The sequence below is a fragment of the Gymnoscopelus braueri genome, assembly GCF_963280865.1.
Source record: "Gymnoscopelus braueri genome assembly, chromosome: 18".
Taxonomy (NCBI): Eukaryota; Metazoa; Chordata; class Actinopteri; order Myctophiformes; family Myctophidae; genus Gymnoscopelus; species Gymnoscopelus braueri.
In genome coordinates, this window is record NC_137618.1 from 13,849,259 (window position 1) to 13,875,759 (window position 26,501).

General features: G+C 42.2%; 1 protein-coding gene across 5 annotated transcripts in view; it reads left to right on the forward strand.

Moving 5' to 3' along the window:
* Window positions 1–26,501, forward strand: part of LOC308073682 (histone deacetylase 4-like) — a 247,764-nt gene that overhangs the window by 68,012 nt on the left and 153,251 nt on the right. For 4 of the 5 annotated variants that reach the window (XM_080412733.1, XM_080412734.1, XM_080412735.1 and 1 more), the window contains exon 1: window positions 23,619–23,750. The exons of the other annotated variant lie outside the window; for it this stretch is intronic. In XM_080412733.1, coding sequence (XP_080268859.1) covers window positions 23,627–23,750 — 124 coding nt within the window. In that variant the 5' untranslated portion in view covers window positions 23,619–23,626. Of the gene's footprint in view, window positions 1–23,618; window positions 23,751–26,501 lie in introns of those variants that run through there. 5 annotated transcript variants of the gene reach the window in all.

The following is a 26,501-nucleotide window of genomic DNA, read 5'->3' on the forward strand; positions in this document are numbered from 1 at the left end:
TGATGGAGAGACAAAACAGAGTCGGCATCGGGGCAGGAGTAAGTGGGAGGACATGATGAGCTGTTACAAGGTTACCAACACCTCTGTTAAGTCCTCCACACAGACGCTCACTGACAGCCCCTCAACACAGGGCATCGTAGGTCGCACCACAATAGACCATCATCGGCTTGCAAAGAAAGCACACACTTCAGATGTTTAGCACTTGCTTCATGTACAGTATACAGTATACTATATGTATATACATTATGTGTGTGTGTGCGATCTACAAGCTGATAAAGCGCCACATTGTGAGCTATTTTTTTTTAAATGTTTGAAAGAAACACAATTAATTCCCCCCCCCCCAAAAATGAATTATTTTCGTTAAAGGGATAGTTCACCCCCAAAATGCCAATAATTTGATGACCGGCAGCGGGTTCCGGTCATACTTTGTGTCTCCTACCGGAACCGCTGCCTATACTGGTCCGCTGGTCATCAAATTATTGGCTTAGGAATGCGACAAAAAATCCATGAATTCAAGTCTCCATGGGGTTCATAGAAAAAAAGTTGACATTAATTGTCTGCCTTTGAAAATAGCATGTCTGGGCCAAAAATGCATAGTAAAAAAAAGTACACAGGAGCCGAGATACAGCCTTTTTAAGTAATAAGTTAAACAAGAAGTGAATGGAGCAGCAAATCTTCGGATCACGATATCTTGGGTTTTGAACATTAAAAAAAAAAAAATTAAAAAAAATGTTTGTTTTTTTTTACTCGTGATAACTCGTTCTTGGCACTCAGAGATTAGCTGTTGCACCCCGACTAGGTTTATTATTATTCTGAAACTGCATGGATGACTGGCCATGGGAGCCAGACAAACCAGGAAACCCCCTGGGGGGGGGGGGGGGGGGGTTTGTCTAGGCTAGGGCTTGGCCAGTTGTTTGGGTGTTGCCACTTCACTGGGCACAACATGGCAATGAGCTATTATTAGAGCATCTGTAGTGTGTGTTTGTGTTGTGTGTGTGTGTGTGTGTGCTGTGTGTGTGTGTGTGCATCTTTCTACCCCCCTCATCACCACCCACCCACTCCTGCCAAGAGCACCTGAGGATGTGGGTCACTGGGCCACGCCTCCTCTGTTTCTTCTAACCCTTCATGTCCCTTAAGAGCGTTGGTTCTCAAAGTGGGGTCCGGGGACCCCCAGGGGGTCCTTGTTGTGGGGGGTTCCAGGGGGTCCCCATGCTAAATGTGTTAATATAGCATCACAATAATGTTAACCTTTTGGCTATTCAAAAATAGCAGATACACAAGATCTGATCAGATACAGATACTTGTAGATCTGCTGTTTTTTGAAAAATCTTGAAAATGTGTGCATATCTTTAAATATATATATTCTTAACAACACATTTTAAACTCAAATCTTTGCTTCTGGGGGTCCCTGGAACAAAATATTTGAGATGGGGGGTCTGCGGCTAAATACATAATCCTTTTGAGGGTCCTTGACATACATGGTCTCCCCTGAAACCGGTATGAGACTGTCTGTCTGCCTCTCCTGACTGTCTGCCTCTCCTGAAATGAGGCTGAGACTGGTGTCTGTCTCTCCTGAAACCAGACTGGACGAAAAGATGTTTCCCTAGAGGCAGAACTGTCTGAAATATGAAAGGTTTTGGCTGTGATGATGTGTATGAATTGGAATGCTTTAGCTGTAAACGGCAAATAATTGCCAGGACAACCGATTAAGAGGAAATGTACCCTTTTAAGGGGAAGGGGAGGCAAACTAATCAATTCCGAAAAAATCAATTGTTTCTCTTCTCTCTCTCTCTCTCTCTCTGTGTCTCTCCTTTGTGTTACAGTTCTCAAAGCATGGTTCTCTGGCTGCCAGCAGTTATTTGGCTGTTTGTTTTTTGCTCACAAGGGAAACATTAATTTGTTCAACATAATAACAGCTTCTTTATTGCAGCCAAAAGCAGACACCGCTATTTAACAGCACATGAGCAAGTGTCTTGTTACCGCGTGTGTGTGTGTGCCTGCGTGTGTGTGTGTGGCGTGCCTGCCTTTGTGTGTGTGTGGCGTGCCTGCGTTTGTGTGTGTGTGGCGTGCCTGCGTGCATGTGTGTGATGCACTGCAGTGTCTGATAGTTTTGGCCAGCCAATTTTCTGTTTGGGTTGTATGTGTTTTTGAAAGGGAATGGCCAAATATGTCCGATTTTTTGGGATCATGTCAAGTGCTTCTTAAAAACAATTCCACTTAATAATGACAGATAGAGGTCTTATTGTCTATTCTGCAGTGAATTGTAATTGTGTTGTGAGCCAGGGCCATGTTATTATTCTGTGCTGTCATCAGTGGTGTCTTGTCATGAGCCATGAGTCACTGGTTTCAAAACAAATCATTACTCCATGGCTTCTCTCTCCGGCAAATATAGGTGTATTTTTTATGACTGTGTGACGTGTGTGTGTGTGTGTGTGCGCTCGCACCACCCGCGTGTGTGTTCCACTGAGGCAGATGATATATGATTAGTGTGTGTCTTCAATTGAAGCAGGATGTGTGTGTGTGTGTGTGTGTGTGTGTGTGTGTGTGTTCGTTCCATTGAAGCAGGTGATTAGTGTGTGTGCGTGTGTGTGGCTGCCAAGTGGTGCTCACCTAAAGACCAGAGGAGAAGATGAGTCACACTTCCTGTTTTTCTCACCTACACACACACATGACTCAGTAGGGACACAGACACACACACACACACACGCACACACATATCCTAGAGATTTCAGTATCAATTCAAAGCAGTGCAGTGGTTCATTTTCCCATACTGTGATTCTTATCATCTGTATCAGACGCGTGTCCACTATAAATGTTAATTTAACTGGGCCCTTAACAGTCTTTTCTTTTACTAAGGGTTGGGAGTTGCCAAAAATCTATTTGATTTAGATTCTTGATTTTTCTCAAATAAATACACAATCATTAAATGTAAAATATGATTATAGTTGTAAACAATTTACAAGCCTGGAAATGGAGTTTAAATATATCTATTTAATATTTTGGAATCTGTGAATCGTGTGTGTGTGTGTGTGTGTGTGTGTGTGTGTGTGTGTGTGTGTGTGTGTGTGTGTGTGTGTGTGTGTGTGTGTGTGTGTGTGTGTGTGTGTGTGTGTGTGTGTGTGTGTGTGTGTGTGTGTGTGTGTGTGTGTGTGTGTGTGTGTGTGTGTGTGTGTGTGTGTGTGTGTGTGTGTTGTGTTGGCAAACCTGATTTGTTTGTCATACCATTTGCATTCACCACGTGTACGCGCACACACACACACACTTTGCTGAGCGTCAACATGATCAGGCATGTAGGGAATCACACCCGTGTTCCAGGCATCCAACCACAATGACAGAAGAGCAAGCACAGCTCTTGTAAAAACTGGTTGTAAGACAGACAGGAGGTATATTTAGCTGCAGTGGTTACAGCCTGCTGGTGGTTCGCCTCGTCTGATCTCTCTCTCTCTCTCTCTCTCTCTCTCTCTCTCTCTGGAGGGAAAGCTCTAGAGAGAGAGAGAGAGAGAGAGAGAGAGAGAAAAGAGCAGCCAAGAGAAATTGGCAGTGGTGGAAAAAGTACTCACGATTCTTACTTAAGTAAAAGTATCAATACTGCAATGTAGAAATACTCTGTTACAAGTAAAAGTCCGGAATTCAAAATTTACTTGAGTAAAAGTACAAAAGTATTTGTATCAAAATATACTTAAAGTACAAAAGTAAAAGTACTTGTTATGCAGAATGTCGCATTTCACAAGTTCAAAATTTATAAAAATCATTTGAAAATGCATTGTGAGCTTGTAGATCGGCTATTTTCAAATGGCCGAAATATAAATAGGGTTAATGCATGTTTTGTGATTAATAATCTAAATCTGCAAAGTAACTAGTAACTAAAGCTGTCAAATAATTGTAGTGGAGTACAAGTACAATATTTTCCTCTGAGATGTAGTGGGGGTAGAAGTAAAAAGTACTGAAAATGGGAAATACTCCAGTAAAGTAAAAAAAAAAAACCTCAAAATTGTACTTAAGTACAGTACTTGAGTACATGTACTTAGTTACTTTTACACCACTGGAAATTGGGGAGAGAGAGAGCGAGGCAAGGTCAGGGAATATGAGATTGGGAGAGAACAGGAATGAGGGGGAGGCGTGGGGAGATAAAGAGAGAGAGAGAGTAACCATATCCAGAAATGGACCAGACTTCTCCATTCCTTGGGACCCAGATGTGCCCCCTGCCGGCTGGCTGGGGTCCCACTGCTCCCACCACGGACCCCCAGTGCTTTCTCTGCTCTGCCTACAACCAGGGCTGCCAGATCTGCTCGTTATAATTTCCCCGCAAGATTTTATTTGAAAATAGCCGATCTACAAGCTCACAACGCGTCGTTGTGAGCTTGTTGATCGGCTATTTTCAAATAGCTGATGTATATATTAAAGTGCTCATGTGGCCCATAATCGCTTCTTTTGGGCTGGTTTTCCTAGACCTGGTTGCTTGTTTCTCTCACAGAATCTGGCAACACTGCCCCCAGTGCTTTCTCTGCTCTCTGCCTACAAACGGTGGTTCTCAAACTTTTTTTGTGCCGAGAGACCCCTAAAGTGAGACATATTTGGCTTTGGCCGCGGACCCCCCCCCCCATCTGAAAATGTGTTGTGCCAGGGACCCCCAGAAGAGAAGATTTGTGTTGTAAAAAGTTGTAAAAGCATTCAACATTTTCCACAACACTTTCAAGATCTTTTTCGAAAATGTTCAAAAGTAGCATTTTCATGTCGACGACTCCCAAATTGATGTGCGTTTGGCCTCATCGGCATTTGAACATGTTTTGTTTGTGCAAAGGATCCCCATGAACTAATATTTGTCCAGATTGGTCCAGATTTGTCTAAACGTAGCGTAGCCTCTCGACACGATGTGAGCTTGTAGGTCGTTCAGTTTTGAATAGCTGAAAAATAGAAATGGGGCTTAAGTGTTTAAACTGTTCGTCATTTTGCTGGGGACCCACTGGCACCCCCTCCCCCCCCCCCCCCATGACCCCCTGGAGAGGTTTTGTGAATTTATAGATAGATATACTTATTAACCACTTAAACCCCTATAGTTTGACCAGGGTTCCCAAGGGCTCTACGTACTAGGTCCGCTAGCATTTCCCTCTACACTAAATCTCTTCGACGAAAAAAATGCTAATCTACATGCTAACGTGAGCTTGTTAGATCTGCTATTTTCACTGAATGTACCGTTAAAAGTACAAGTACTTGTCATAATATTCTCATTAAAACAGTGGTTCTCAACCAGTGGTCCAGGGAACCACCAGTGGTCCTTGAGTGGGTTCCAGGTGGTCCCTAGCTAAATGATGGGAGAGTTGGTAACCAAATGAACAATTATAGATCTTTAACTCTTGAGAGTGTAAAATGATTACGGGTCAATTACGGGTCCATTTGGTTTCATTTTTACTCTCAAGAGTTAAATTATTGTTAAACATCTGCATTACTTATTTAAAGAATTTTTTATTTTGATCAACGTTTGCCTGTTGTCTCTCCTATTGGTACCAACATCAATACAGCATGGAATTGTGGACAAAATCGTATCCAACGACAACGAAATATTCTCAGTACGATACGATACGATAAGACTTTATTGTCAGTTCACACGGAAATTTGTCTTGCGACCCAGCAGCCATGTATGCAACACATAAACAGTACATACATTTGACATGACACAAAAAAACAAAAATACCCCTGGCCCAAACTCCTGATTAAGCCTCAATGTCGTCTGATGGACAAAGGACCTCTTCAGTTTGACCTTATTGTATGTTGGAACACTGTATCTCCTTCCTGAAGGCAGCAACCTATATTCTCCATACAAAACATGGCTAGTGTTTGAAGTGATATAAGCCTTGGGTCTGAGAGGCTAAATCTCATCAAACGGTGGGTTCGTGGCTCAAGTGCCGGATAAATAATGGGCCTTGATATGAAAAAGGCTGAAATTGAAACCCACACAAGGTTAAATAATACTTCCTGCTTGGATTTGTTGGTCATTGGATGTTTCTGTGCGTTTCGGGTGCATTTCTACACCTGATCTTGTGATTTTTGCGCCAATCCGGTTGCAACCAATCACCCCCAGACGGATGTTTAACCCTTTAAGACCTGGAACGTATCTGTGTCACTTCTTGATTTGAGCTAAAAAGCGTTATTTTACGGCTATTCAAAAATAGCAGATGTACAAGCTCGTAGCGCGGCACCGAGTGCCGCACTACGAGCTTGTAGATCTGCTATTTTTGAAAAATCGTGAAAATGTGTGCAAATCTTTGAATATATATTGTTTAAAGCGAACATTTTTAACTCCAATCTTTGCTTCTGGGGGGTCCCTGGAACAAAATATTTTGAGATGGGGGGTCCGCGGCCAAATACATGTCATTTTCGGGGTCCTTGACATGAAAAAGATTGAGCACCACTGATATAGAAACATACGTCTTTTTCAGAAAACTGTTGGGATTTAGAAGACATTTTGTAGAATTGGCTTCAGGTCTTAATAGGTTAAGGCCAGGTGGATGAAAGGGGGCCTTTGTTATGCTATGCTTGTGAGGACCATGGCAACGTTTCCCCATGGTGTCAGTGTTTCATGGGATTTGTCCATATGTGCGTTACCCCCCCCATGCACTTCCTACTCTGTCAGACAGAAGGACCCCTTCTCTCTACCCAGTGACCCCTTCACTGTTCTCCCATGGGGGGGGCCCTCCGGTCTGCCGACATGCATGAATTTGTGTCTCACACACACACACACACACACACGCACACACGTGCATGCACACACACACACACACACGTGCATGCACACACACACAGACACACACACACACACACAGCCTCGATCTCAGGTGTCAGAAGGATCTCCTGTCTCCCTATGGAACTAGCTCCTGTTGCCTGCCTGCTGCCAGGCCACACGGCCACTAGGCTTCTGTGTGTGTGTGTGTGTGTGTGTGTGTGTGTGTGTGTGTGTCTGTGTGGCCAAATACCTCCATAATTATTGTGACGATAAAAAAAAAGGAAAATATTGTTCAGATTTTGAACATTTCTTGAAGTACAAAATAAGTCATACGTGATTAAAACCAGGAAAAGACAGCAGCACTTATGTCATATATCACGATGCTACGAAAGTAACTAAGTACATTTACTGTACTTTGCTTTACTGGAGTATTTCCAATTGTCTATACTTTTACTTCTACTCCACTACATCTCAGGGGCAAATATTGTACTTTTACTCCACTGCAATTATTTGAAAACTTTAGTTACTAGTTACTTTGCAGATCACTTCAGCCCTATTTTATACCTAGGCTATTTGAAAATAGCCGATCTACAAGCGCACAACGCGTCGCATCGCGACGCGTTGTGCGCTTGTAGATCTGCTATTTTCAAACATTTTAGTACTTTTACTTTTGATTCTTTAAATACATTTTGATACCAATACTTTTGTACTTTTACTCAAGTACATTTAGAATTCCGGACTTTTACTTGTAACAGAGTATTTCTACATTGCAGTATTGATACTTTTACTTAATTAAAACATGCGAGTACGTTTTCCACCACGTGCACGTACAGTATGTGAGTGATGGATTGCGTGCTCGTGCCTACATGGCACAGACACGCATTCACACGACTAAAACGGGAGGATCATCCTGCTTTGAACCCTGTTGACTCACATACCCGCTGTGTTTACTCAAAATGCACGAGTACTATGCACACACACACACACACACACACACACACACATGCGTGTGTGCACACACAGACCTAAAAAGAAGGGTTTGGTAGTAAAAGTATAGTGAAAGGGTGTGGTTTTGCGTCCCAGCTTTAGAATGCCCAGAGGAAGTATGAAGCAGTTGGTAAACACGGCCGCAAAACATCAACAAGAGGGTTTTCCAGCAAAGTGGGCGGCGGTGAGGCAACATGGCAGAGGTTTAAGCAAACACTCAGCCTGTGTCTGGGGTCACAGGGGTCACCCAGGGAACAAATGACCGACAAATAGGTTAACCACTCTCAACCCCGGCGGTCTCCATTTCACGCATGTCATTCTGACTGTGTTATTCTCATAATATGGCTTAGGGTGGTTAAAAGCTCAATGAGTGATGCAATTGGATAAGACCCCTCCAACCAAAATAAAAGCAGTAGTGGAAAAAGTACTCACATTTAAGTGAAAGTATCAATACTGCAATGTAGAAATACTCTGTTACAAGTAAACGTCCGGAATTCAAAATGTACTTGAGTAAAAGTAAAAGTAAAAGTTGTTAGCTTGTAAATCTTGAATTGTGAAAACTTTTGAATAAGTGTGAACAGTTTTGACTACACAAATCTTCAGTTTTTTGGGGTCCACGGCCAAATACATATCAATTTGGGGGTCCATGATTTGAAAATGTTTGAGAACCACTGCGGTTCTCAACCTTTTCAGTCCGCAACCCTCCAAAATAATCATATTTGAACTGGGGACCCCCCATTTTGTTTGACTCCTTTCCACAGATAATTATTGTGAAAATAGCAGATCTGCAAGCTCACAACGCCTCGTTGTGAGCTTGTAGATCGGCTATTTTCACAATTTTGGTCTTTTTCTTATATTATGTGACAATTTGGCCAATGTTATATAGTATAATTGATTACTTTTGATACAGTATTTGGTCTTTTACTTTCTTTTAGGTATTAAAAAGGTCTTAAAAGTCCTTAAATTGTCCCAAAATCATGTGGAAACCCCTCCTGGGAGTCCCGACCCACAGGTTGAGAACCACTGCTCTAGGTACTAGAAGGACAAACGCTGTCGACAACAGATACTGGGGTGAAATAGACCTACCGTATATTTTGATTTATGATTGGCAAGACGGTTTCAAACAGGCATAATGCTTGTCCATTACAAACTTAAAGAACATGTGCATAATGTCTATGTTCAAAGCGCTTCATATTGTAGTTCCGTAAACATGCATTGCAAAAGGGTTGCGAATGTAATGTTCACACAGCAATTCACAGCAAATGGACAAAAAAAGATGGTGTTTTGCATGTCGTGTATGTAAACTTCACTTTTATCTTCACACCCCAGTTTATCAGCTTTTAACATTAGCGGCCCTGGCGTTTAGTTGCCGTTTTGTATTATGAAAATGTGTGCCAGCTGCCGAAATGATATTTAAAGTTATGGAGAATTATAGATCTTAGCTGTGGTTTATTTTGTATGTGCATTAGAAGTGTGAAAGACACGTTTGAAACCAGTAACAACTGGCAACCAAACAAGTCGTGGTTGACAGTTTGTGAAATCTCTTGAGAGAGGGAATGCATTGGTTACTAAAACGTGCACATTTTTGAATGCGGTGAACTATGCCTTTAACCCATTACGACCGGGAAAGCATCCTGTGTCATTTTTTGGCTATTCAAAATAGCAGATATACAAGACTAGACCTGCTATTTTTTGAAAGATTTTGTAACTAAAATCGATTCTACAAATGTCTTCTAAAATCCTAACGGTGAAAAAATGTATGTTGCTATAATATCAGTGGTGCTCAAACTTTTTCATGTCAAGGACCACCCAAAATGATATGTATTTGGCCACGGACCCCCATCTGAAATTATTTTCTTCCATGGACCCCCCCCCCCAGAAGCAAAGATTTGAGTTAAAGATGTTCACTTGAAAAAAAGATTTGCACAAATTTTCAAGATTTTTCAAAAAAATAGCAGATCTACAAGCTCATAGCGTGGCACTCGGTGCCGCGCTATGAGCTTATGTAGATCTGCTATTTTTGAATAGCCCAAAGAAATCTTAAAAATGACACAGTCAGACGCGTTCCCGGCCTTAATGGGTTAAGGCTTACTGAAAAAAACCTTGGCCTTGTAACTTGGCAGAGATTGTACTGTAGGCAGTAGACTGGCTCCTATTTAGCGGGCAGTGGGGCATTGCTCCAAGCCTGGCACCTGTGCCAGTGTGTTTTGGTGGTATAAGATGACACGCGATGGACCGTCTGTATCAGGTGTGAGCGGTAACTAAGACACAAGGAGTGTATAACGCTTTGTCATATAGGGCATAGCAGTGGCGGCCATTTCCTGGTTCCACTTCAAAATACTCAATGCATTTTTCCCATTGACATTTCCAATTTTTTTTTATATCAGGCCATCCAGGGTCCTGGTGAATCATGACCATAAAACGTTTGATTCTGTGAAAAAACTTTTTTGAAAACGGCAAAACAAAGGGTATTTATTAAATATAGTATATCATATAATTAAATATAAAATAAAATAAAATCACAGATTTTTTTTTTTAATGGTCATGATTCACCAGGACCCTGGATGGCTTGATTCTAGGCTTAAATGAATTGATATAGATATTTTTGGAAATGGGAAAAATGCATTGACTATTTTGAAGTGGAACCAGGAAATGACCGCCACTGCTATGCCCTATACAGTATATCCACTTGGCTAACATTTTGTAGTGGGCAACACCTCTAAAATCTAGTGGTGGCACAGTTAATCAAAGTGATCGATTTATTTGAACAAATTGATTTGAATAAAATATTAGATTTTGAAGAAGGAAAAAAAAAGCATCTTTTTATTTTTAAAATACAGTAGCAATTTGTTTTAACCCTTTAAGACCTGGGACGCATATGTGTCATTTTTTAGATTTCTTTGGGCTGTTTAAAAATAGCAGATCTACAAGCTCATGGCGCGGCACCGAGTGCCATGCTACGAGCTTGTAGATCTGCTATTTTTGTAAAATCGTGAACATTTTTGCAAATCTTTGAATGTATGTGTATTTTTTAAAGCGATTTAGAAAACATTTTTTTCATCTGTCAGGTCTTAATGGGTTAAAATAGCATATCTGCAAGCTTGTAGAGTGGATATTTTCACTATAAAAAAGGGCTTAAGTGGTTAATCTGACTTATTGATTTAGTTGAATATAAAGGTACGATTTTTTTTTCTGTCAAATTGTTGATGTGTATATACAGTATTAAAAGCCCTCTTCTCCATTATTCGATGACTCGAGAAAGTAATCAATAGAATAATTGCTAAGTAAGAAGATAATCAATATTGCAGCTCTTACTAAAGCGTGGAGTAACCAGTATGTAGCCGTGCAGGTGCTTGTCTTGTGATTCAGAGCGGCGCGGTGGTGGTGGTGGTGACAGGTTGGCACGGCTGGCACGCCATCAGACTGGCAGGGCCATGCGGCTGGAGCAGAAGGGCAGTTTTGGTGGAGAGCCTCTCTCTGCAGACAGGATGGCACAGTTGGCCGGCTGGCGTCGGGGTCTTGGCGGCTGCCAGGCTGGTAGCGAGAGGCACAGCAGACATGTTGTGAGAGTTGTTCATGGACCAGACAGGTTGGTGTGCCTGGCACCGTGTCGAGGGGATGGGCTGGCAGGTTGAGGTAAAGGTGGTTTGGCGAGGAGGGGGAACTCGGCTGCCTCGTTGGTCTCGCGCGTGTGTGTGTGTGTGTCTGACTATATGTGTGAGAGATAAATGTCCTCACAAGTAAAGTAGAATTTGAGAACTAGACTTTGTGAGCAGGACGTTTTTCCTGGTCCTCCCAAGGGAAATGGTTAAAGAAAGACTTTCAGAGTTAGGCTTACAATTAGGAAATATTCCGGTTAGGATTATAGGTATTTAGAGGTTTAGGGCTTATGGTTGGAGATACGTCTGATTTATACTTTAGTTGTCAAGCATATTTTTTTTTAAAACCATCGCGTTGTGTGCTTGTAGATCTGCTATGTTTTGGTGCGTGACATCAGAGTGCAAATTAGTATAACTCAGAATTTAGGGTTAAGAATACAATATGAAATGTATGTCCTCACTATACGTTATAGTAATACCAACGTGTGTGTGTGTGTGTGTGTGTGTGCGCACGCTTTTGTGCGTGCGTGTGACTGTGTGCGCGCCATGCCTGCGCATGTCCAACATGCTGCTTAACGTCACGTACGTATGTGTGCCACCATTAGGGGTGGGACGATATATCGATATCGCGATATATCGCAATACTTTCTCCCGCAATAACTAATCGATATACTGCCGAAAAATATTGATATTATTATTATTATTATTATTATTATATATTTTTTTAAGTTTGTGATACGTTGTTTTTCCTACTCTGTATTTGTGTAATGATGATTTTGAACTGTTTGGTGCTATTTTATGTGTTTATGAATTGAATACAAGGACTATCGTGATATATCGTTGGTGAAATTTCATGCAATATATCGTGATATCGCAATATATCGATATTTTCAGATATCGTGATATATCGTTGGTGAAATTTCTTGCAATATATATTGAATATCGTGATATCGCAATATATCGAATATTGTCGAATATCATGATATATATTGTTATCGTGGGCCTAATATCGTGATATATATCGTATCGTGAGGTACCCATATCGTCCCACCCCTAGCCACCATGCATGTGTTTGTTGGTGAACCTCTGAGCGAGGCAGAGAGAGGGGTTTCTCCCCACCCACCCCTGGACACCGGGTGTCTGCCTACTGAGGCAGGCATGCCTACTTCCTGGCAGCCCACGTGCCAACTTGTCCCAATGCCAGGCTGGGGTTAACTTAGCATTCCCTTCCCATATATCTCCTCCTTTTCCATGTGGCGAGCACGCACGTGATTCCACGGGGACGTCCGCTGCCGACTCATATAGACTTTAGACGACGCGCACATGTCGGAGAACGCATTTCTGTCTGTCTCTCTCTCGGGGGGCTATGAGGCGTTCGTGAACTATGTCCTAGCTTACATGTAGTTTTATTTGCCATATGTCAGTTCTTACATGCCATTGGGGAAATGGTCCATACTTAACTACCGCTGTGGGCCGTGCATGTGGCGTAGGTCACAATAGGGCGTTGCATTCAAAGTTTCCATGCAGCCAGGGCACTGACTGTTAATATGCGCTAACTTATGCTACTTAACCCATTAAGACCTGAGGCCGATTCTAAAAATGTTTTCTAAATCCAACATTTTTTTTGAAAAAAAATCGTACAAATATGTTTTCACAATTTTTCAAAAATAGCAGATCTACAAGCTCATAGCGCGGCACTCGGTGCCGCGCTATGAGCTTGTATATCCGCTATTTTTGAATAGCCAAAGAAATCTAAAGTGACACAGAATCTAGATGCGTTCCAGGTCTTAATGGGTTAATAGATTCACTGCAATGTCCGTGCAACAACAATATGCAGAAATCTGTTCTTCACATCTTTTATATTTTTCATGCGTTTTGTTTCCCCATATGACGGTGTAACAGCCCCTCGTATGTACTAACCAGGTAAATTATTTTCATTTACTGTCATGCTCATGCAACAACGATACTTCAAAATTCGATTCTTCACCTCTGCAGTCGTATATGTTTTCACATATGACTGCGTACAAATTTTGTAACTCTGTAACTTACATAAGTTAGCACAGCACCCATTTTGGTCATTTTTATATAAATTGCCTCATTACTATAACAAAAAGAAAAAATATCCCAAAATATTGTTATCTTGTCATTCACTTTTTTTTCCAGGACACAAAACCTGCAAGCTGTTGCCCGTTTCCTCTCCAGCCAACGTGGCACCAGTGTTCGAACAGGGCATCTGTCTGTGCTAATTGATCCAGCGTAGCTTCCTTTAGGCTTTGACCACATATTGAGACGTGAAAGCCAGTGGACCTAGCAGGTCATCCATCTCTGTCCCTCTCCCTATTAACATTCATTTGTTGCTGGTCCCGTAATGGCACATGCTGCAGTGGCTGTGTGGAGAGAGGACAGCTACTCAATACAACTCTTAAACAACTGTGGCTCTTGAGTGGACACAAAGATAAATGGATAAGTGCCCTCTGTTAGGACCGGGCGTACGAGGAGCGCTACGGAGGCTAGCATGCTGATAAATGGCTACGGGAGTGTTCAAATGTAACCCAATGGTCCATTGGGTTACATTTGAACACTCTTGGAGTTAGAAGAGTGGATAACTTTAACACTGTGTAGACCGTGATACTATAGGGCTGGGGCAATATATCAATATTGTATCGATTTTGTGATATGAGACATAGATATCGTCTGGGATTTGGGATATCGTAATATTGGGATGTGACATAATTGTTGTCTTTTGCTGGTTTTAATCCCTTAAAGGAGTAGTTCACCCAAAAAAAATCTTGTTTTATATTAATTACACACCCCACGAAGCATTGAATTCATGGCGATTTTTTTGTTTTTGTCACACTCCTAAGCCAATAATTTTTTAATTGCTGGCGGAAAGATGCTAATGTATCCGGTAGGAGACTCAATGGAGACTCTTAGAGTCTCCTACCGGAGAGACCGCCGGTCATCAAATTATTGGCTCAGGAATGCGACAAAAACTAAAAAAATCTCCATGAATTCAAGGCTTCATGGGGTGTGTAATTGATAGAAAATAAGTCATTTTGAACTACTACATTGTGAACTACTCCTTCTAAGCCCTATTTTATACTTTCAACATAAAAAAAAAAAAAACTTAAATATTTTTTTAGAATAGCCAATCTACAAGCTCACAGTGCATTACTAGTTGCAGCCATTGCTGGCTATGCTAGCCAGGGGTGTAAATCACAGCGGTGCAAGAGCACCCAGGCCTGCTGCAGATATGGGGCTCAGGCCGACCCCCCTATAGGGCTTTGCATTGACCTGGCAACATGTTGCTAATATATGAACATTTGTAACATTTATTAATATTATCATTACTCATCTCTTCCATCACAGTATAGAGTATAAAGGTCATTACACACCAGGAGCGACGCAAATAAACGATTACGCGTATTATTTCACATCAAACTTTTATTTTGGAATTTTGGAGTGAAAGTCGACCTCGTTTCGGAAAATAATTACGTTGCTTAATCGCCTCATTATAATTGCACTCTGTGTGCATGTACTCTATAATACCGCGACTTAATCACACAAAATAAACGCTCCCGGTGTTTACGGACCTTACGTTTAAATCTTAACGTTTTAGAAGGCCATTAGAATCTCTTCTAGAAAGGCAGTAAATTAGAATTATGGGGGATTAATCGAAGCGGGGAGAGTGGGGGGGTGCAGGAGTTACACCATATCATTCTAAGCTGTATAACATCCCCCACCCCTCCTTCAATCAATTATTATGAATTCATTAATAATAATCATAATGAAATTGATTATTCTAAAACGAGGGTATATTCATTTCAAAGACACCCCCTTACCCCCTTCTAAAACTTGATGGCGACCGAGTGAGCTTGTAGATCTGCTATTTTTAAAAAAATCTTGAAAATGTGTGCAAATCTTTAAATATATATTGTTTTAAAGCAAACATTTTAACTCAAATCTTTGCTTTTGGGGGGGTCCCCTGGAACAAAATATTTTGAGATGGGGGGTCCGCGGCCAAACACATATCATTTTGGGGGTCCTTGAGATGATAACGTTTGAGAACCACTGATATAGAAACATAGGTTTTTTTCAAAAAAACTGTTGGGATTTAGAAGACATTTTTTGTAGAATCGGCCTCAGGTCTTAATGGGTTAAGTGCATCGTAAGCAACAACAGTCTTATTTGACGAGAGGGGAAACTGATGGCAGCCATTAAGTGAAGCAGAGGGAGACTGTGCAAGGGGTTCTCAGTCACACTACACTTAGCACCGTGTGTGTGTGTGTGTGTGTGTGTGTGTGTGTGTGCGTTAGACTGCTTGGCACTTCTCTGGCCCATCAGGCTCTGGTGTCAGCTTTCTACCATCTGCCATGGCCACCCCACTGATAACAGTAAAACCCTCAGTCCTAGTTTAACTCTGACTCGGTCCATTTTTTTTTTACACTGTCATAGTTAAACAAACACTGATGATTTTACTGTATATATTCGCTCACATTCACACAAATGTATAAGCGCGTGCCATGGATTTTCCTTAAATCAGTGTAAAAACAACGATCAAACACAATTAGAACGCTACAGATTAGTTATTCAAATACAAATATTACTGATGGATCGTTTTAATTGCTTAGATTATCTTTCATTGCACCAGTGCTCTTGTATATTGACAATAGTACTTGGTAACTAACAAATAGCACTGTTGATCTGAAACACTATATAGATCCAAATGTAAAATGCCAAAACTCACATGTTTGGGAATTATTCAGTATCAGTTATCGGGTATCAGGATCAATATTAACATCAGTTACCTGGAGGGCACCCTCGTCGTCGCCTGTTTACATTTAACCTAGTAGTCTAAGTCTACCCCACATTATTAAAGAACATGTCCTTAACAAACTGCATCACCTGTGAGAGATTGAAGTCATCAAATTTGTTGCAAAGTGCGCTTTTCATATTTTCTAAAAACTGACATCACAGGACTGGAGTGATCTGTGTGGATCTGTAGAACCATGCACAGCTTCAACACCTCAATGAGTGCCATGACCAACGTGCAAACTTTGACATCTTTTACAAATTTGACATGTCATACGATTGCTGCTATTCTTCCCTATTATTCAGCTTTTTCTTATTTCTTAGTCACGGTTGTTGTGCTGCAAAGAATGTACGAGGAACCAAAACAAAATCTTTCTTGTATGTAACAATATATATCTTGAATGTTATTAATATATACTTCGGTAGTGTTAGGAATCAAATCAGCAATCACCATTTATTTTGAGAAGAAGACAGTGTTTCTGTCATGTCAATAACCGTTTAATCATTTCCCTGTAGACCCAAATTAACCCCACATAAGTGCATGAAGATGGCACTCGCATGTCAACATACCTGTACCTCTGCTAGAGGTACAGCTACAGGAACCTCAGCTTCCCAACCTTTTCGGTATCCATTTCTCTTCTTTTCCTAGTTAACGTTGACATTTTGCCAAATGTTAACCTGTGCTACTGTAAACTAGCCTCGCGTAGCCAGACTATATCACTGCATGGATATGAGTCTGGTGCCTCTATGAGGAAGTTTTTTTTCCAAGGGGGTGGGATAAATGGCTCTGTACGCAATTGGTTAGACCTACAACCAACTACCAATCACAGTCTCCCATATTTTAATACTGGGCCCTGATTCGTTACCCACGTCTTCTGGAGCAGGAAATATATTCTCTATGGAGCGGTGCCAGACCCAAATCGCAGAGTGCAACTTTTTTTTTGCACTCGCAGATTCATCTGGTCCCAGGCTAACTGTAAACGTACTGTTAAATAGAAATCTAGCGACTGAGGCAGAAGACGTGTGTTGTGGTGCTAGATGTTAGCTGCCTGAGTGGCCAAACCAGTAAAAGGTAATGTTATATAATGGAGGTATAGATGGCAACATTTAATAGGCTGTTTTGCAGGAAAACTGATTCTCCTATTGGAGAATACTGAACGAGGGCACAATTTCCTATTAAAACACCAGATTAATTTACTTTATCTTTTGCACATTTATTTATGTATTGCTCAGAATTTATAAAGAAAAAAACACTTTAAATTGTTATACGGGCCGGATCTGGCCTGTGGGCCGCCAGTTGAATAGGCATGGTCTAGGGAATAGGCTCAGCCTCCCTCACAACAAAACGTGAGATCTGTGTGTGTGTGTGTGTGTGTGTGTGTGTGGGGCGCGTGTGAGTGCGTGTGTGTGAGAGAGATATATGAATGTTTAATTTAGCCCCACCCTCCATCATGTATTAATCATGCTGGCAGTCTGCTTAGGCTGAAAATAGCACTTTGCAACCCAGAAAAACAAAAGTCCCCATGCGAGTGTGCTCGCGCGCGTTTGTGTGCGAGCGCGTGTGGGTGTGTGTGTGGGTGTGCGTCTGTCATGTGGTGACAGTCGTTCATGTGTGACTCCAGCACATGGTCCTCTCTCACCCGCCTCTCCATCTCCCCTCATCCCCATCCTCTCTAAATAGTTTCTCTCTCTCCAGTGGTCACCATGGAGTGAAGGAGACATAAACTCTACCTTCTGGCCCCATAAAGAAGTGGTTTTGAACCCAATCAAGGTCCATTATTTATTCTGCATTTGAGCCACGGACCACCGTCTGATGAGATTTAGCCTCTCAGACCCAAGACTTTGAATATTTTGTTATCGTTTGATACGATTTTGTCCACGATTCCATGTATTGATGTTGGTACCAATAGGAGAGATGACAGGCTAAACGTTGATCAAAAAGACAATTATTTAATTAAGTAATGCAGATGTTTAATAATCATTTAACTCTTGAGACTGTAAAATGCTTTCATTTTACACTCTCAAGAGTTAAAGATCTACTGTATAAGGGTCCATTTGGTTACCAACTCCATCATTTTGCTGGGGACCACCTGGAACCCCTTCAAGGAAGACTGGTGGTCCCCGGACCACTGGTTGAGAACCACTGCCATAAAGAGAATTCCTGCTATTTGGATTCAGAGAGCTTAAAATCCACAGATTTTCGCGGACATGAAAATAACGTCTTTAACAAAAGCAGAGGTACAACAGTTAATCGAACTAATCCATTTAATCATAGCGACATATCGGATCTACAAACTCACAACTCGCGTCGTGATGTGAAGCGTTGTGAGCTTGTAGATCGGCAATTTTTTTTGCACAACACCATTGTACAACAAAGTATTAAATAGGGCTTAAGTGGTCTAATCGGACTAATCGATTCAGTTTATATAATAAATGTTTTAGAAATAGATTTTATATACTTAAATAAAAAAAAGCTGTAATTGCTAAGAAAGTCGATCGATAGTTGAAGCCCTAAACCAGGGGTCTTCAACAGGGGGTCCGGGACCCCTAGGGGGTCCTCAGAGCTACTATAGGGGGTCCGCCAAATCTTTGTGTGAGAGGATTTTTTTTTTAACCACTTGAACCCTAGCATCCCTATTCTGAGGGGAACATTAGCCAAAAATAGCAGATCTACAAGCTCACAACGCCTCGCAGCGCGAGGCGTTGTGAGCTTGTAGATCTGCTAGATTAGTCCGATAAAGATTAGTCCGATAAAGATCTGTAGATTTTTGGCAAATAGGTATAGAGGTGTAGAGGGAAAAAATGAGGATTTTTTTTTTTATCTGAAACACAATTGTATACAATTTAGAGGGGGTCCCTGCTTCATCTCTCTCTCAGCTAGGGGGTCCTTGGGCTGAAAACGTTGAAGACCCCTGCCCTAAACAGAAGATTTCTGCTGGTAAACGAGCCGGAATGTCACTGAATGTATTGTGACTGTATGTTGTCTTTTAACCACTGCACAAACAAAGTTCCGAAAGGAGCAGTAGTTTGAAGTTGAAAGTGACTCTGCAAGTGCCTGGTTTGCCTCCGTTTTGTAAAGATGGTGGCCGTTGCAGGCATCCGTTCATTTTGGCGTCTAATAGCGGGATGGTGAGTGTGTTCCAGAAACCCCAGTCAGGCGCCACTATCCAGTGGAGCGTACAGAATATTAACCCATTCAATCCCGGAACGCATCTGTGTCATTTTAAAGGTTCTATGACATTCATTTTCACTTTTTAATTTTTTAATGTTTTTTTGGGGGTTTTATGACCTCAATTACACCCAAAAAATCTGAACTTTGAACATTCAGTGGATTTTCTGTGGTCTGGGGTTTTCTGAATAATTAGGCTGAAAAGTAATCTGAGCTTGGCCCTTCGGCAGTGAGGTCACAGCCGATTAATCCCGCCCACTCTCCTCCTCGCCCCTCCCCTCCCCTATCCTTTCCTTTGGGGGGGTGGCGGAGCAGAGGCGATGATTGACAGGCAAAATCCCTCACCAGCGACACCCGCAGGCAAAGATTTCTTTTTTCATTGCAGTTGAAAAGGCTTTAGAAATGTGAGAGAAAAACACCTGCCATGGATCAATGGAGTGGAATTTTTTGTTAAAACTTTCTATACACGTTTGAAGGACCATGACAAAGACTTTTAATGTGTGGTAAAACTGAACGTCATGAAACCTTTAAGAGTTCTTTGGCTATTCAAAAATAGCAGATATACAAAGCTCATAACAGTACGTCGCTATATCAGTGGTGCTCCAACCCCCAAAATGATATGTATTTGGCCACGGACCCCCATCTCAAAATATGTTGTTCCAGAGACCCCCCAGGAGCACAGATCGTAGTTTAAAAAAATCCACTTTAAAACATATATTATATATATTCAAAGATTTGCAAAAAAATCCCACCGATTTTTCAAAAAAATAGCAGATCTACAAGCTCGAGTGCCACGCTATGAGCTTGTATATCTGCTATTTTTTTGAATAGCCAAAATAAATCTTATATAATGACACGGTAGCGTTCCCGGTCTTAAATGGATTAAAGGAGCTCCGGCACAGTATAGCTATAGAACTGCCCAAAAGCAGCTCAGGTTGTCGCCATCTTTTCCACAATGACTTCATCCCAGACGGTGGTGAGCAGCACAGCAGATCCTGTGATCCTACAAACATGGCAATAGACCAATTATTTGTTTACAAACATTGAGACTGGACGCACAGGTGACTGTTTCATGTAATCAATTCCCAACAGATCCCCAAACCTGCTGTTTTGGGGTAAGCTTGTTTCAGTTCATTCAACCTCCTCTGTGTGTAGGCTAGTGGGGTGCGCCCTAGCGACACATATATACTTCATCGCGCAACGGTATTGCGCATCGAGAACGGCTGACATACAAGCTCACAACCGCGTCGCGGATGCGACCGCTGTGAGCTTGGAGATCTGCTATTCTCGGCCGTTCTCTGCGCGCGACACCTTCGCGGAACGGAGCATAAATTAGTCTTGACGGGCTGCAGCTGCGCGAGCTAAGCAGGTTCTGGTGCCATGATCATAGAGCGCTCCCTCCGTTCTTAGACAGCCACTGGAGGTGGAGTTTTGAGGACAACTGCTTTGAATTGTTATTATTGTTTACACACAACAGAAACCAAGGATTATATATTTCAAGAGCGAGAGATCACAGTAAAAATCCTAAGCATTCTTCCTCCATACTGGGAGAAAAACAGCATCTGAAAGTTTGATGGGATGCATTTTTACACGTGAAGCTGTGACCACTTTAACATTGCATCTCATGAGCGGTGGGGTTCTTTTGCTGCCGACCTGCGCGCGCATACTGTTTCGTATCAGTGTGACGTCTAATGTCGTCTAATGGCTCTATGCACAGCAGCCATATTGGAAAGAAATTGGGCCTCTTCTTACTTCCTTCACAGGCGTTACCAATGATACTAATGAAGGCTCTGTTCCATTCTGGTCAAACAGAGTCAGGGTGCTGCATGATATTGTGCATGTTGGCTCACTGGAAACACTTGAGGGGGGTTCCAAATGGCCCCTTACGGGTGTGTAACTCTGAGAGTGTACAAATGGACCCTTACGGGTCCATTTGGTTCCATTTGTACACTCTCTGAGTTATGGGGGTCCTTGCAATTAAAAGGTTTGAGAATCACTGTGCTACACAAAATGGAACAGAGCCTTCATTAGTATCATTGGTAAGACCTGTGAAGGAAGTAAGGAAGAGGCCCAATTTCCTTCCAATATGGCTGCTGTGCATATAGAGACTACTGGTTGCTGGAACGGTTTGCACTGTGAAATGCCTGGGTGAAGTCTTACTCAATACACGGACAATAATCTTATATATGTGTGTGTGGGTACGTTATAGGCTAGACAATATATCAATGTTCTATTGATGTTGTGATAATATGAGACTACTGTAGATATTGTCTTGGATTTGGATATCGTAACATTGTGATATGCAACATAAGTGTTGTCTTTTCTTGTTTTTTTATTGTTGTTATAATTTTTTATGTTAAAAAGAATGCCTGATCTACAACACGTTGCATCACGACGCTTTGTGAATCGGCTAGTAATTAATTGACTCGGCTAGATCGGCTGATTTCGCTATTAACCGTTACAATTTTCTCGGCAAAATATCGAGGTATTTGGTGAAATAGTTTTGTGATATTTGATTTAGTCCATATTGCCGCTCCCTAGTGTGTGTGTGTGTGTGTGTGTGTGTGTGTGTGTGTGTGTGGGGGGGGGGTTCAGACGTGTGTGTGCGCACACAGGGTGTGTGTTTGTGTTGTGGTAATTCTCCTGAGAAGGGCTACCTTATCTCTCCCTGATAACAGACTGCTTACCTCTCAGTCCTAGCAGGGTAATTATAGCCTGTGTGATCGTTTATATGTGTGAGAGTCATGTTCAGGTCAGAACTATAGGTTGTTAACTGTTCATTATCATTCGATTGAGACAATAATCGATTAGTAATGCATTTCTATTTTGGGCCTGTAGTTATTATAGTGAAGATTTGCAAAACATTTTTAGAAAGTGAAATCTACAAGCTCACAATGTGCCCTGATGCCACGCTTTGTGAGCTTATAGATCAACGTACTTATTGATTATTAGCAGTGGTGGAAAAAGTACTCAAATGTTTTACTTAAGTGGTTAGTGTATGTTTTATAATGTAATCATTTATATCTGCAAAGTAACTAGTAACTCGAGTTTTCAAATAATTGCAGTGGAGTAAAAGTACAATATTTGACTCTGAGATGTAGTGGAGTAGAAGTAAAAGTATAGACAATTGGAAATCACTCCGGTAAAGTAAAAGTACCTCACAATTGTACTCAAGTACAGTACTTGAGTAAATGTACTTAGTTACTTTACACCACTGATTATTAGTATATAGTAGATTATTAGTGAAAAGGTAATCGCTGCGAAAGTAATTGATAGTTGCAGTCCTAATCAGAACCAGGTGGGTTTGTATAATATTGCTTTTTTTCGTCAGTACTCAAGCAATTTAGCCCATTATCTGATGCTCGTGTCCAACATTGTCAAATACAACGGAACAGAATTAAATATTCAGTTTGGCTCGGGCTTCACCATAATCGGGTGGGAAAGCAAACAGGATGGATTAAAGCCACAATCAGGTTCAATAAGAGACAAGAGTCGCAACAGTGCTTACAATTCATATTCATTTGAAAGAAAATTTGAAATTTTATGTAAAAGAGAAGGTTGTGATTCATTGGATTAATGAGGTTGTCATGTTTAAAATAAAACCGTCTAATTTATACATTGTTTTGGCAAGAGATGAGTGGGGTGAGGTGGATGGGGAGATGGGAGGTGTGTGTGTGTGTGTGTGTGTGCGCGCGTGTGTGTGTGTGTCCTACTAGGCTATTTATAGATGGGTCCTCCCTGAATTGAGCTACTGCCTGTTCCTGTTCCCACTATAATTATCATCTGCAACACGCACACTTGTGTGTGTGTGTGTGTGTGTGTGTGTGTTGCAGATGTGTGTGTGTGTATTGTATGTATGTATGTGTGTGTCTGTGTGTGTGTGTGGTTGTACCTATGTGCAAAAAGATGAGACGCATGCCTGTATTGGTTTAAGAAACGGCAGCGCATGCATGTAAGGCACAACCGCCTGCTCTCTCTCTCTTCGCACAAGTGTTTATTTTACATTTTTACATGATTGACTCTCTCTCTCTCTCTCTCTCTCTCACTCACACTCTCTCTCTTTCCCTCCCTCCCTCCTATGACTAAATTCATAAGTGCATGAAGCACATCGCCCGGTGCTTGGCCGTCGTTGCGCTCGCCGCCTTCACTCTCTCCGAGGCTCTCCTTCGCGTTCGACCGCGTGGTTTTCCCTTCAGCCCCGTGCTAGCCCCTATCACGCGCCCACCTTTTCAGCTTGGGAGTTGTAGTCTTCCGCAGACCCCCCCACCCCCCTCCCCCCTTTTGTAGGCATGCAGTGGGGGTTTTGAGGCTGGTTTTGACCGGTCCGTGCTGTTGACAATGCTGAGGACAATATTTGAAGCGGAGTCGTCTCCGTGCTCTCTGTCTCTGGCAGGCGGCCTGACCAGTAAGGAACAGCCACTGGAACTCTTGCAACCAGCCACACTCAACCGCCTTCCAACAGGTAGGTTACTGCGTTGCATGTGTGTGTGTGTGTGTGTGTTGGAAGGAACTGGGCTCTGGTCAGGATAGCCTCACTCAAAGGAAGGCTATAAAATGGGAAAACACAGTTGCTGCTTTACTGGCTGTGTTACACATGGCTCTATAGGTCTTAGATTTTAATGAACCGATACATTGCATTATTTCAGTTTTCCACTTGGCCATATTATATGTAACGTCAGTATTGTTGACGGTGCGTCCCTGTTTGGAAACTTAATGGATACTTTTGAGTGAACTTGACAAGACGTACTCATGTGCGTGTTGGGTGAAATGATGTCTTTGGGCTTTACTGGCTGGAGTGATTACACACCGCCAGCACTGCAAGACTGGTGATTTGGTGGCCGGTTCGTTGGCATTGCTGCTGTACACCTGGCTTTAGAAAATACTGCGTGTGTGTGTGCGTGCTGGCGTATTATGTGCACGCATGCATGCATGCGTATGCGCATGTGTGAGAAAGAGAGAGGTATAGCTTGTTATACTGTATATTTGTAACGCCGCAATCCTTTTCCACGAGCTGATCTCAACGTGCCATTTTTAGAACTCCGCTATCTTTTATTCATTAGATGACTTGTTGAGGATCTTTGCGCGCGCGTGTGTGTGTGTGTGTGTGTGTGTGTGTGTGCGTGTGGAGGTTGGCGCTGCCTTGTTGACAGGAACAGGGGCGCATCACACCAGTGGCGACATGATAGTCCCATGTGGCAGTAGGAAACGCTGACGCGGTGGCGATGACACCGGCATGGTGGCCTAAAGCTGGAGCTGTGGTCTGCTAATAGCATGTTTCACGGCCCTGCAGCACCAACAAACATACGCACGCCACACTCAGGTGCGCTTATCTGATGATGCGCGCTCTCCCTTCAACACAGACATAGATATTTTTGACCCATTTTTGACCAACATCAAATTACACGCTGTTCTTTGACAGAAACAATGGCGTTCACTCATTGATGTGTAAAACAAGATGGGTCTAGCATCATGAAAACTTAAAAAAGTGTATATATATATATATATATATAAAGTATTCATAATTCACAAAATGTGAAAAATATTCAGGGATTTGCTTTTTGATTTGAGCTAGAAAAGCATTATTTTACACTTTGGCTATTCAAAAATAGCAGATCTACAAGCGCATACGAGCTTATAGATCTGCTCAATCTTTTTCATGTCAAGGACCTCCAAAATGATATGTATTTGGCCGCCGACCCCCATCTCCAAATGTTTAGTTCCAGGCACCCCCAGAATAGAGTTAAAAATGTTCGCTTTAAACAATATATATTCAAAGATTTACACACAAGTAATAAGATTGATTAACTCAGCTGTGACAGGACGACATACAGGTATGCAGATGGAGAAGCTAGAGAGACACACACTTTGCATTAAATCCCACACGCCACTTACACAACTCCGCTGAAGGCAACTCAGAAAAAGGTTAGTTTTTTTTGGCACGCCATCAGTCACTAATTGTAACACATCTTAGAGAAAGTGTGATAACTAGATATGGTACGTAAAAAAAAAAAAAAAGCACTCTGAAAAGCAACGAGGCAACGCGGTCTATTAACACATTTCATGGGATGTGTTAGAAATAGTGAAATAGCTAGCCAAACCTGCAGGCACTTTTGTGTGTGTGTGTGTGTGTGTGTGTGTGTGTGTGTGCGCGCGTGCATGCACACGCATGCATGCATGCTAACTTCACACATTACCATAATATCTCATAGTGGTCAAATCCCATACGCGTCCTGATTCATACTTAGTTGCGCGCCGCACATAGCAGATCAGCTGTTTCGGTGCGCGACGTGGCGCGCAGCTAACTCTAAGCGAGGCAAAAGGTTAGCGGTGAGCTAGCGCTGGTTTGAGGCTGTTGGATCGGTTCGGGCCCAGATGGCGCTATGGTCAGCAGCCTGAAGGCCGTGAGCTCCAATTGCACAAGGGTCACTGTGTGTGTGTGTGTGTGTGTGTGTGTGTGTGTGTGTGTGTGTGTGTGTGTGTGTGTGTGTGTGTGTGTGTGTGTGTGTGTGTGTGTGTGTGTGTGTGTGTGTGTGTGTGTGTGTGTGTGTGTGTGTGTGTGTGTGTGTGTGTGTGTGTGTGCGCGCACACACTTCACTGAGTCACAAGCCTGGAATCAGACATGAGAAGAGTGTCGGCTAAATTGAAGGAGCGACGTGACGGAGACATGAAGAGGAGGAGGAGAACAGTGGAGGGAGGGAGGGGGAGGGGGGGGTTGAAGACATGAGAGGAGTAGGAGGTGGACAGTGGGGGGGGGGGGCTAGAGGAGGTGAAGAGACAGATTTACGTGCATAAATTAACCCATTAAGACCTGGAACTGTGTCATTTTTTGATTTGAGCTAAAAAGCTTTATTTTACACTTTGGCTATTCAAAAATAGCAGATCTACAAGCTCGTAGCGCGGCACCGAGTGCCGCGCTACGAGCTTGTAGATCTGCTATTTTTGAAAAATCGTGAAAATGTGTGCAAATCTTTGAATATATATATTTTTTTGTTTACATATTCATTGGTGTGTGTGTGTGTGTGTGTGTGTGTGTGTCCGTGTGTGTATTCCACATTGGGCTAAACTGGGTTCATTCTCCCCCAGCCAAAACAGCTTTCCCACTCACTCTGCACAAATTAGCGGCGGCCCACGCACTCACACATGGCTGTCGGAGCACAGACGCTACAGAGAGAGAGCGAAAGAGAGAGAGAGATTAACCCATTAAGACCTGAGA